The following is a 13601-nucleotide window of genomic DNA, read 5'->3' as shown; positions in this document are numbered from 1 at the left end:
CTTCACTTCTGCATCCGCCAAAACAACCCAATCCAAATTCCATCCCAGAGAAATGATGAATGAACTCTCCTGACTGTGTTCGCTACCAGAGTCACAGGCCATCATATTACACTATCGTCAACAACATTATCTCGAGAGGGGGCGACTCTCTAAATATCTCATCTATACGTAAAATATATCATGCCCATATGATGACGATCGTCCAAACATTGGAATAGACAGCGCGCAAGGAAGCATGGTTCGCGTCCATCAGCGCGATAGCGGTGCGTATAAGGAACTTCTATAAGGACTGTATCGGGAAAAGATGGAAACGCTTGAAACTCAGCTTGTAGGAGTTAATCTTTTTGTTTTTGGTTTTCTGGAAAATCTTCGTGATAGACCAATAAACTTCTCAACCAGCTATGTTTCAGTAAGTAAAAATCAAGTCGCAGACAAAATAGGCCTATTTGTCAAAATAAGCAAATTATTAGAGTTGAAATGTATTTTCTTGCCTTACTAGTGATTTTTAGTATTTTCTCTTTTCTTTTGTAAAAGTGAAGTGAAGTGTTAAAGTTCAATTAGTGTTTTTCTTAAACATAATTCCTCCATAATTATAAAAAAGTGTATATGGTGATTGTTTCAAAAAGTTTTCGAATACTATTGCTAGTTAAGGAGAACAAGCACTACTATTTTGATTGTGACGGATACGCTCAGCACTTAGAATCATTAAATGGTTTATAAGTTTGGCACAACTTTTTTTTGGGACTATTAAATATGCTTCCAACTTATTTCCGATACAGTCCTTCGGAACGAGAGTGAACAGCAAACAGATCGCCACGATCGAGATTGCGATCGTTCTCTCGGTCGGATCGGGCGTAAGTTTCTTAGGTTTCCGTTTCGCCTCGCCCGTCGTCTCAGGATGTGCTCTAAGAAGTCAGCTCCGGTCACGATCACTCCTCAGTAGAACGCCGACTTTCGCGATGGTCAAACGCTTTTTAGCTTCCAGCTAACGTGATTGCCTTTTGCATTGTTAAATTTTTGCAATATTTCGTTTGAATAAGTGCAAATATTTCGACTGTGTGCTAAACAAACATATCCTATGTGCTTTAAGAAAACGTGAATTGAATTACTAGAAATTTGTGCAATGTGTAAACTGTGATTTAATTGTTATCGAAAATTGTACGCTTCCCAAAACGAAAAAGAAGAATATTCTATGCCAGTAAGCGCAACGATGACTGCCGAGTCATTGAAGCCGTTTCTAAGTGCGCCGAATGCCCTGGAGAATCTGCCCCAGGAATGTGTGGACAAAAAATCGGTGAAAAGATATGCGCTTATCTGCGGCTTTGTGGTCCTGCTCGGGCTGACGGTGGGCGTCGTTGGACTGGAGGTGAGCAAACACAAAAAAGTAGAATATTGAGCCTTATGGTCAATGGTTTTTATCTTTTATGTTTTCTACTTTTGATTATTTTGGGTATGATCGTGTTTGTATATTGTTGGATTGTCTTTTCTTACATAATTTTTATTTTGATAAAAAGTATAATTTAACTTTAAAGTTTTGTAGCTTGTATGAGAACAAAATAGTGCAGATTCATTTTTTTTCTTGGTTTTATGTAATAATCCATTTAACCCTTAGGGCATTTTCAGCAACGTTACAAATCGTAAGGCGAGTTATATGTTTTTTGAAACTCACCATATGATTTGTAACTGTGCTGAAGATGGCCCTTTCTTTTTCTGCTTCTTCTTGGCACTACGTCCTCAGTGAGACAGAGCATGTTTCTCAGTTTAGTGTTCAATGAGCACTTCCACAGTTATTAACTGAGAGCCTTCTTTGCCAAAGTGGCATGTGGCGAGTGTGGCGATGATACTCTATGCGCAGGGAAGTCAAAAAAAAAATCCGTTACGAAAAGATCCTGGACCGACTGGGAATTAAACCCAGTATGATTTTGCTTTGTAGTCGCGGACGTTACCACTAGGCTAAAGAAGACCTCAATTAGCAATTAGGAAGTGTGAGTATAACAGAAATTTTACCGATTACCTACCATTTCCATACTACAGCCGATACGATCGACCGAAGCAATATGACTCATTTGGAAATTTCTTTTAAAACTCAGAGAGTCATAATAATGATAAGCTAGTGCGTGCGTTGAAATCAAACTATATGACGACGAAGTACAGGGAGCTGGCTGCTATTGCTCGTAGTGGATCCGTTTTGTCGGCAAGTGTTTCAAAAGCAATGAAAGTAAACTTGATCAAAATCATGGTGATACTTGGATACCTTGACAATGCAAAATAGTATTTTTCTTTTAAATATACAACAGAGATCGTGATTGACCCTTGTGGAAGCTGCTGTGCTTTGCGTACACAAATTGATTCTGCAGGAGATTCCTAAGTTTGAGGACTACTTAAGGCACAGTGGTCGATGTAAATTTCAACAGTGTTACGTATGTTTGTCGGTGACTTAGCCGTCTAGCGTAATGTTCGCGACCCACCATAAATAAAAGGCAATAAAATCAGTGACAAGGCATGGTATTTAAAGTTTTAGCATTCAGTATACTCGTTTTCTTTCGAAAAGTTGCAAAACAGATAGATTTAACAGTAATTTCAAAATTGATGCTAAATTACAATTTTCATAATATATATAAATAGAAATGGAGTAGTGTTTGTATGTCACGAAATGGCTTGAGAACGGATGAACGGATTGACGTAAGTTTTTCACAGTTGCACTCGACTAGGGATGCGATGTGATTAGTGCAATGAAAAAGTTTAGGTAAAGTCTCCGTAATAATCGGGAAAACGGGAGAAGACTAATGTGGCATTGTGTATGTGAATTATATGACGATTTACAACAGCCTACTTCATGGCAAGACAAAGTTTGCCGGGATAACTAGTAAGATTATGTAATTCGGGCCAGGATTTTCAGGATCCTGACCACATAGAAGGATAGCGTCATCGGCAAAGTAGTTCAGTAGCTCAAGGGCTACCATCATTTAAGCCAAGAAATAGGATATTTTGCCACAAGGCGGATTTGCGGATACTGCAGAATCCTGACTTTTTAGACAGATGCACTGTGTTTTATTTTCTCGATTTCATGCGCTTTTCGAGTTCGGTAGTTGATAAAAACTTTTGTCTATAAGCGTCTTTGCATGGGTTTTTACTATCAAACAAATAAGCCTTATTAAAACGAATTCGACTGATAATTCTTTTACTTTATGAGATAGAGAGGTGCAACGTTCAGCAAAAACACGCGTTTTAAGATCTTCTACAACTTTGTAGAAGACAAGAAAAATGTTAAAAATTTAAGTAAAAAGTTATGAACAAAAATGATTTTAAATGAGTTTTTTCATACAAATTTATGTACTTTATGTTAAAAAATTCGTAACTCTTTTACAAGATTTTTAACATTTTTCATGTCTTCTACAAAGTTGTAGAAGATCTTAAAACGCGTGTTTTTGCTGAACATTGCACCTCTCTATCTCTTAAAGTAAAAGAATTATCAGTCGAATTCGTTTTAATAAGGCTTATTTGTTTGATAGTAAAAACCCATGCAAAGACGCTTATAGACAAAAGTTTTTATCAATTGTCGAAAGGGGAGATATGGTACTTTCATGATTTGTAAGAGTTGTCTGTGCCATTTTGCGCCGAAGCCAGTTATAGAGGCGTAAACTACCCTTTAAAAAAAAAGATATTTATGATTAACTTTGTTACTTCAAAAGATAGCGTGATAATATGTTCAGCAAAAACACGGGGTTTTTCATGACAAACAACTTTGTAGAAAACACAAAAAATGTTAAAAATCTTGGAAAAAAGTTTTGATAAAAAATATGATTTTTAGAGGCCATTCACATACAACGGCATATATCTCAAAAAGTATAAGAGATAGAAAAATCGTGTCTTCGACAAAGTTGTTTCAAATAGTCAATTCTACAATTTTGCCGAAGACACCTTTTTCTATCTAAATGTTTTGAAAAAATAGTTTTTCTATCTCACTGCTAGGTGGATTGATCACAAAACTTTTTTCGTCAAAAGTTACGCTTTAATATACCAAGAAACTTCTCCGAACAAACTATATCGCTAAAATCAATGGTTTGGGCGCTATTCAAAAAGCGCATGGAATCGAGAAAATAAAACACAGTGAAGGCCCAAACGCAATGATAGCGGAACGGCAACGGAATGCGGAACCGGTTCGCCAGCATGAACAATAATCAGCTTGTCGACTCAGTGTTGATCCAATTTCATTCGTTGTCAGCTCAGTCGAGATGTTGTGATACATGCTGGCGAACCGGTTCCGCATTCCGTTGCCGTTCCGCTATCATTGCGTTTGGGCCTTGAGATGGCATCTTCGGCAAAGTTGTCCAGAACCTCAGGGATTATCATTATTTTATAAAATCTCGAACTTCAAGGATTAAACAAAGAAAGCATTTGAGCTACTAAACAATGTTTTTTACGACACTCGATGTCTCTATAAGCTAATGAACCTTGCGATGTTGGCACATCCAAATTAAACGGACACAGTTTTCGAAGATCCAACATGCAAAAAATATTGTTTTTAATAAGTCTGAACCATTTACAAGCATTAGGATTACAATTTATAGTCGACTCATAGACAGCCAGAACTTGAAAGAATCCTGAAAACGATTGTAGGATTACAATGATTGGATTGTATTTTTTGATTCAAATTAAAATTGCAAAATAATGGTCAACCAAGTCGTAACGGTTAAAAGCAATTGACGATCATTTTAAAAGGCATCAACATCATGTGTTGAAGAAAAAAATAATGTAGAAAATTTTCAATTTACCACTTTTTAAATTTGAAGCTTATAAATCTGCAAAGAAATTTCAGAAAATGTGAGTTAGACGGAAGTAGAATTTCGTTTGCAGTGGTAATTCTTCTTAGACACCACCTTAAAAAAAACCTAATAAAAGACCATTTCAAAATATTTATTGAATATTGTTGCCATTGACGTAGCTACAATATTTTTCTGGAGGGGGCCTGGAGGAGGCCCATCAAATTATTATTTTACGGAAGTAATGTCGGTCGTAATCACGATTTTTTCAGTTTAAATTGAATTTGTAAAAATATACTAAATTACTTTAGAAAAATTTAGGAATTCATCGTACAATTTCTGAAACTTTTTACCGAAATTCCTGACGACATACCTCATAGAAAATCTACACGCAAAAAAATTGTGCGGTAAAAACTATCATTTTAGGGGGTTATCCTAAACGCTCGCACCGGCAATTTTCAGCAGACCAAAAATGCGCTTGGTTTTACCATGTCTGCAGTCGAAATCAGATACCAGTACATAATGTGGTGGGATGTACCGTAAACATAGTGAAATTCCATGGTTAGTTTGATTATCAAAGCAGTGTAATCTGATGTAAGCATCATTACTTGCTACACGTTGAAGATTTGTCATCCCATAGTATAGTGTACGTTTGCCGAAAAAGAAGCAATTAAAAGTGTTTTCAAATTCTTACTCCCGTGAGAATGAAGGAGTCTATAGATGTCTATGTCACAGGCCAACCAATCTTCTACTATTTCGACGTCTTCAAACCCAATAATGCCAAATCCCTGTGAAGAAAAAAAAAAAACAACAAGAACCAATAAATTGAAAAATGGACACAGTTACTTACAGATTCCTGGCGCCACTCGACAATTCGCCGGAAAATTTCGTCGATGTTCCAAGCAATGTTTTCGCTGGCTGTTGTTCCGGCAACCGTCAATACGTCATCCAGTTCGTCTCTTGGAATTCGCGATAGGCGATCAGAATCTATGTTTGCACCTTAAAGAACATACATAAACGTTGAAGTTTCATGTTAAACAATGTTTATTTTCAATTTATAGGCAATTACCTTCAAATGTATCCAAAATTTCGACAGGCAGCTGTAATTCGTGCAGCACGATATCGCGGAAACTTTTTTCGGTAGCTATCTTCGTTTTCACTGTGTGGTTCGAGATGCGAACGAGTTCAAAGTCTGCACATACTATGAATGTGACTCAAATGACATGTATGCATTACACAAATTAAAGGTATTTAATAAAAATGTGATAAATATATGGTACAAATAAAATTAATGAAAGCGCAAAATTACCCGCATAATTATGAACTGTATTCTTACTGTTCCACATACTGTTCATAACCATGTACGACAATATTAGAACAATTCCATATAACACCTAAAAAAACAATAAACCAACCGTACCACAAATTGTTTTGACAGTTTGGTGAATGGTTATTGGAAAAATCACAATATGGGGAATAGGCGGTTAAGTTATGTAACCATTTAAAAACGTTGATTTTCACGAACAAAATATTTTGTTTACAGTTTCACAAATGATGAGTATTTTGTTAATTTTTTCACACATTTTACAACAACGCAAACAGTTATAAAATAGTTGCACTATAAAATGGGAATGAAAACGGATAATGTATGTGTAAATATTCATAAATGGTATGTTACGGTAATTCAACCGTATTCTGTACTGTACTTATATGTTAATATCTAAACAATAATCATTTTCGGATGATTTTTAAAAAGAAATAATGAAGCAAGTAGATACGTGTAGAAAACTCAACTTTAATTGGAACATGTACAGATCTGAAACCTCATTCACGCAATTGAAGCATAACTTTACTGTTTCTGTCTGAAGTTTATTTATACTGCATGTTATTTTTGTTTCATTATTTCTGATATGAAACAATTTAACATATTTTGTGAAATTTATCCGATTATATTTAGCTATTGCGCAAAGACCCAATAATGGGAATAATTTTAATAAATAAAATAATTCATATTTAGTTGTCCTCCTGAATGCAATGCTGAAAATCTCTCCTAATATTTGTTTTTTTAGAGCTCGTCCTACCACGCCACTTGCAAGAATCCATCTCTCTCTTTCCCGGGAAAATTCTATGCGTTGTCGTCGTCTGCCCGTTGCCGCTCAGCACATCAAGGAGCGGAACTTCGGAAAATGCTTATCGATTCCACTCTCAGCGGTTTAGTAGGAATTGGCGCTTGGATAGACTTCCGATGGCAGTTGATTTTTTCTTGCAGGAGATGAATGGCTGTTACGTTGGTCCGGTTTATCTGTGGTCCAGTTTAACAGCAACTGCAACACGAATGAATAGTTTCACAATTGGAAAAGAAACTGTTTAAAATCTTACTTACGAGCAACAATGGCTGTGGACAGTAGTTTGACCGCACCTTGGGGTGTCTGCGGCACCGACGGCACCAGGCTTTTACGTGCTTCCTTGTTGATGTTATAAAGTCCGGGCTGTTGAGCTGCCATAGAAGAAAAGACTATAAATATATTGTTATATATTTAACTAACGTTCAACTACTTACAATTCCAATTTGTTCCAACCTCTTCCCGATCAAATCGATATTTATTCTGGGACAACAAAACGGTGACAACAATTTTTTTTATTTTGTTTTTTTTTTGTGGTTTCGGCATCGATGCAGAAAAATGCACGCTCAAAAACATACTACTCACTTTTCATATTAATTGAAAAATTATTGAAAAAACTTTCATTATTTTGTTTTTGCACATTTTGACCGTATAGAGAAACGGTTTTTTTAGATGTACACATTAATATGCGTTTTTTAAGTAAAAAAAAAGGCAGATTTTAATTCACAGACCAAAATCAGCGATAGTTTTTTTCAAGCGTGCGCAACGGTTCACCAAACTGTTTCAAAACAGTAATATATGGACCGATGCACGAATTTACTATCTGACATTTGAGCGGTGCCGTGTTACTTATGTGACCATGGCAACGAGTGAATTCGGCACCGCTCAAACGTCAAATTAGTGAACTCGTGCATTGGTCCATAGTGAAGTGCTCATGTGTTAGTTTGTTGCGCAAACCCATTTGCCTGAATGTTGTGTTACATTTCCACCATATCGAACGAGTTGCATTGCTATACAGTTTAACAATTTCTGTTCAGTATAATATAATGTTACAGTTTGATTTAGATTACATAAACAGCTTTGAATGGTATATTGCATTGGACTTCATACTGTTCAATGTAATAGCAACTGTTTGCGATACACTCACCTTTACAGATAAATGAAACTTACTGTTTGGAATACGTGGCAAACTGTATTTTTCTATGCGGGTAAGCAACGTATGTGCAAATGCACCTGTTTTTAAGGGGAAGGTTTTCTTGAGTGTACGAAAACGTTTATATGTGCAGCAAGCAACGATCATCCAGCTCTTCCAAGTTGTTGCCAGTCGTATGTGTATCCTTAGTTTATAGCAGTAAAAGGTAAGAGTTTTGAAGTTTTTTCAAAATATTTCCGGCTCTGTACATGAAAATTGGTCGACGTATTCTTGAGGAAACGACAGCAAGATAAGCACAGATTTTTTTTGGTATTTTCTTGTTTTTGTTTTTTTGTTGTCATGTAATTTTAAGAACAGATGTTAATTTATGTCATATGGTTCGCTTCTTTTATGTGCATCAAAGAAGACGTAAATTTACCTTCTGACATATTTCATCCATAATTAGTACACCTACCTTATGTGATATTTTTTAATGATGTACGATGTGAAAATTATACAAGCTTTCGCATAGTATCCATGAAATTCAATAATAAACAGTCAACTCTCTCCTTATCGATATTCCATATGTCGATATTGAGTTTTCTCTGCTGAAAAGTAATTTCTTGGCCTCGGTGAGAAATTTCCTTAGCGATTCCTTTTCAGCAGCAAATCAGGCTTGACTCTAACATAGTAAAATTAGGTTTCCATGGCTAACTCAATGGTCGCTTGGATTGCAGTTGCACTGGTTTTCTGTTCTGCAACTCGATAATTTCTTCAATATCAAGTTATGGATAGTTAACTGTAGTTCAAAGAAAGATGATTCCTTTCAAAAGATCTTCTTAATTTTTATCTAAAAATGTGTCTTGCTGGACCATTGGACCATAATTATAACTAAATTGATTAAACATGTTTCTAAGGGCGATGTTTTTACATCAAAAATATACCATGCGTCTCCACAATATTGTAGTCTATCGCGTAATGATGAGGTTTTATTTTTTTTTAATTATTCAATCCACGTGGGAGTCAAATGATCCTCCGGTGCTTCACAAAATATATGAAAGCATCATAATAGTTTCAATTTGCAGCCAAAATAATACACTACGCAAATTGCCTCCAGACAGTCCAGACATGCTACTGCTAATACCGCCGCAAGTCGACTTTAAATCGCATTTCACGCTTACCGCCTACATTCAGTTTCCAGAGGTTTCCAGCTGTGGCACTCGAACTGAATGCGCAGTAGGCATTTGCATCGTCGCCACTTGCATTCATTTCCTTTTTGCCCAAATATTTGCAATAATGCACCGCCTGCTTGCATCAAATCCACGCAAACATTGCAACCAGATTTCCTGCCGCAGGGTTGACTTGACTAACCCACCAATCCCCATTCCATCGAGAGTCAAACTCATTTGGCAAAATCTGCGTAGCATGCTGTGAAATACAGCGACAAGTGATTACCGAGTGGCGACGACGACGATGACAAGATGATCCGGTTCACCGGTTTCTTACGAGATGTTCCGCAACCAGAGACAAAACGGATGCATCCGTAGCATCAGTAAATCTTCCTTCCGCCGCCGCGCCGTTCCTGTCATGCAAACGTCATGTGCAATTTTTGGGGAGAAATGGAAATGGATCTTAAATGAGGCCGACGGCTTCATATCAGAGCAGTTAATTTAGTAAAATTTAACGTGGGATTGGACACGCCTGCTTGGTGTCGGTTTTCCTTGACACGTTGTCAGATTTGTTCCTGCTAGGGTGATTCAAATATCGGTTTTTGCGATTGATTGAATGTATGAAGATACATGTGTATAGAACTTTGGGTTTTTCAGAACACTTGGTTTATTGAAAAATTAAAATTTACATGCTCTAGTATTGCATAAAAATCATCTCTGGGCTACACTAAAATGTAGATGGCAATACACAGAACATGTGCATCGCCAAGAATAAGTCGTAATGTAATGTTTGCGTCTTTGCAACACGGTGGATAACGGGCCGACTAACTAAGAGATGGCATGATGAACAAGCACCTCTTGATGACATCAAGATGACGAACGATACCTACGAATAAAAACACTGGCGTAGCCGGACAATTTAGGGAATCAAAATCGAAACCGATATCAAAATCTAAATCTTTCGAGTTGTCCGATGTTCTCAGTGCTGGCCGATTAAAAATTAAAACAAAATTAACTGGTTTGTTAGGTACTAAGATTAAAACTTTGTATGAGTTTTTCAAACATTGTCTTCAGCAAAGAGAATCTGAAAGTAGATTGAGTATTTTACCTTTTAAAATCTTTTTTATTGAGTTTCTGCTCAGAGGATTCGAATTCGTCAAAGAATTATCTTTAGTATTCATATTTAATTAAAATTGCGTCATGGTAAATATTTTGGATAATTATTATAGTGCAACTAACAATCTGACTTCTGCAAACTTTCTTCCCAGATTTTATTTTTTTCCTAGAGTTGCGGAAATCAATCTTATTTTATTCAATTTTTAATTGTTTTCAGAATTCACGAATATAAAAAAGATCGATCGAATTTTTAAAGATTTTTTGGATGTTGGCAAAAGATCTTCCAAATTTCGTTGAAATGAATTCATTCTGGAGTTTTCAAAGAATTCTCAAAGGAATTTGGAAAAGGGTAGCTCCACAGTCCACAAATTTCCTAAAAAAATCGTGAGATTCATCTAAATATATATTTTTTTTAATTCTTCAAGAAATTTCTTCAACAACCTCCAGCGAATCCTTAATCATACCTTTAAAAACCTCTAAGGTTTTGACAGTTCATCAATGAATTCCTCTGGAAACCTATGAAATCTCAACAAATATATTTTGCCTCAACATACCTCTAAGAATTCATCTATGGAATCTTACTACACCTTTAAAAAATTCAAAGATACATTTGGAAACATCCCCAAGAACACTATTCAAAATCACGACCAGAAAATTCACTAAATGGCCGCTCATTAATTGCGCAAAGGTTGTGAGGTTTTGAAATTTCATTCACGCAATACAAATAATTTTTATTTTACATGCAAAAAATCTTACCATGAGGCAATACCAACGATATTCATACGTAAATAATGGACTGCTCTTAAGTAGGGACGTTCCGATATTTCCGATTTATCGGAATATCGATATTTTGCTTATTCTATACTTTTGTTCGATATTTCCTATTCAACATATCGGTGATATCGATATTTCCTTCCGATATATCGTAAAAAAATAATAGGGGTATTCACTAAAACTGGCGTAAAATGAAATCCTGCGTAACTTTAGCAATGAAACTTTTCAAATGAAATATTCCTCTTCTGCTTCTATGCAATGTCAAATCACAGAAATACAATCTAGTTATCCACTGTAAATGTCAAACAGTCAACCATGATTTGTTGTTTGAACTCAAAATTGTTTTTTTTATCGCCGGAGGATAAACTGATGCATTCATTATTCGTTCGAATAACCAGAATTCAACCTAAGAAACAGCAATAAATGAGAGCCAGTGTACTGTTTGTGGTCACTCAGGATATTTTTGCTTGTATCGTGTTAACGGAAATATTCATGATCTTTATATGAGCATAATTTGAGTGACCATTGTATGGCAATACGTGGAGATGATATTTAATGGGGATCACTAATGGGAGCTGCATGACAAAGCCAAATAGGTGCAATTTCTATCTCACATGCTACAAGGAGCAATGTACCCCGTGTACTCGGTTCAACTACCTTTACTAAACACGAGACCAACGTAAACAGAAACCACGTAGACGTAAATGGCCAACATTTTATTTGCAATTGATTTAATTTGCAAGTGTACATCTAAATTTGTCCAGCATCTTCTATTTTAATATCAATTCTTGTTATCTTCTCACCAGGTTAAACCCGAGACGCTTGCTGGGGACGAGACCTTAAAGGCCTAGCCACCAGGGGTTCCCAAACTCTTTTTTTACAGGGTCGGCTCTCAGCGCTGATCAGAAGTCCAAACACTTTTGATTTCAGTTTTAACTACACTTCTCTTTATTTCACTTACTTGTGTGAATGTGTGGGTGTGGATGTGTAAAGGGGGCCTGCCGGCAGGGGAGGATCTTCCTGGTAGATTCCGCGGGGCGCACACTGCTATGGGGTCACTCGATGTCGCAGGCTGGATGATTTGGCTCTGGGCTGTGGCTCACGGGTGGACAACCCAATCGCGGTTTTCCACGTGGGTGATGGCACTGGGGTTTTGGGGTATGCTGGCTACAAACGGCTCGAACCACGGGCTTCTCAAGCGGGTGTATCCTTGGCAGGAGGGTATGGCAACCATAAACGGCCCTAGCCGATACCAAATGGGTCCTAAAGGGAATTTGGGGAGGTTTTAGGGTACACAAATGCCACTTATTTCTTCACTGGTTAGGTTACCTGACTCTCACGGGTTCCCTGGCGTGGTTATAAAACTTGTACTGTACTATATAGTACCACTATATCACCACTGGTACTTCTAATACTTTTTCTAAGTCGCTGGGACACTTGTGTTTCTTTACTGTACGTCTCGATAGCTTCAAGTCTCAAGTGGAAAAGACTGACTTGATCCAGTTTTCCTCGTGGCATACCCAAATCCTTACCTCCCCTTCCCATTTCCCAGACTCCATTCCCCCCCAATTGCTCCTCCCTTCAATTCTTCCAATCGTTATTCCATTGCCCATTTCGATCCTCCCACTTGTATGTGTATGTGTATTCTGTGTTATCTGTGTTATGCGTGTTACATTTCCATATCCTTTTTAAATTCACAGTTGAATTTGGGAGTGGACCTGACTTATTTTATTTTGAGCTTTAAACCGATACAACGACTTTTACGCAATATTGTGTACAATACAAATTGAGTTCCTCTATATATGACTAATAGCAGAATGGTTTTCTCTCATGTGCTCAGAGTTGGATCATAGGGTAAAGTACCCAAAACGGTCACATTCTTTACAATTTTCTGTAGTAGAATGGGTTTTCATCCTTTTCCGTAACAATTTTCGTAACATAATATTTGTATTTATTTGGAATTCCCATAGTGACACACCGACATTACCAAAGCATTCTACGATTGATTTGCAACTTACTGAAAGGTTTCATTGATTATTTACGCAGTTTCATGAAACATTTCATATAACCAATTTAGCATGACTTACGCAGTGATTTACGCTCTTAAGTGAATACCCTTGTATCTTGGAAGAAGATATTTATGTCTATATTGGACCGATACCGGTAATTTTAAGTATTCAAAGGATTGTTTGCAAAAGTTAGGAAACTAGACGGTAGGTTACTAAGCGATATAAAAAATTCGCTCTATTCATATATAAGGTGCAGAGCTACTTGGGCACTTCCATGATTCATTTTGGCATAGGGGGTTTTTCTCGGAAGAATTGCCTGAAACTTTGCAATAAGAAGCACGACGAAACACGTGTCAAATGTACAAATTGAAATTGAAACTGTGAAAAGAAACCACATGCTCCGGTGGGGATCAAACCCACGACTTCCTATTCGCTAGATGGGCGCAACCTACAAGCTGCGGAGCCCCTTGAGAGACACCGTCGCTCTAAGGCAAACTGAACTCGTTTACCCAATC

General features: G+C 36.9%; 1 protein-coding gene and 1 long non-coding RNA gene across 2 annotated transcripts in view; one reads left to right on the top strand and one right to left on the bottom strand.

Moving 5' to 3' along the window:
* Nucleotides 1-913: 913 nt before the first annotated feature.
* Nucleotides 914-13601, top strand: part of LOC5573480 (protein eiger) — a 56426-nt gene continuing 43738 nt past the window's right edge. The window contains exon 1 of the mRNA XM_001654580.2: nt 914-1366. Within this exon, the coding sequence (XP_001654630.1) occupies nt 1193-1366 (174 nt within the window). The 5' untranslated portion in view covers nt 914-1192. The remainder of the gene's footprint in view (nt 1367-13601) is intronic.
* LOC110675406 lies at nt 6612-7528 on the bottom strand. Its single transcript, XR_002499453.1, has 3 exons — nt 7324-7528; nt 7147-7260; nt 6612-7087 (listed from the first exon to the last, which is right to left on the bottom strand). It is a non-coding gene; the product is annotated as an uncharacterized LOC110675406 (long non-coding RNA).

This window comes from Aedes aegypti, chromosome 2 (genome assembly GCF_002204515.2).
Source record: "Aedes aegypti strain LVP_AGWG chromosome 2, AaegL5.0 Primary Assembly, whole genome shotgun sequence".
NCBI lineage: Eukaryota > Metazoa > Arthropoda > Insecta > Diptera > Culicidae > Aedes > Aedes aegypti.
This window is presented reverse-complemented; position numbering and strand designations above follow the sequence as displayed.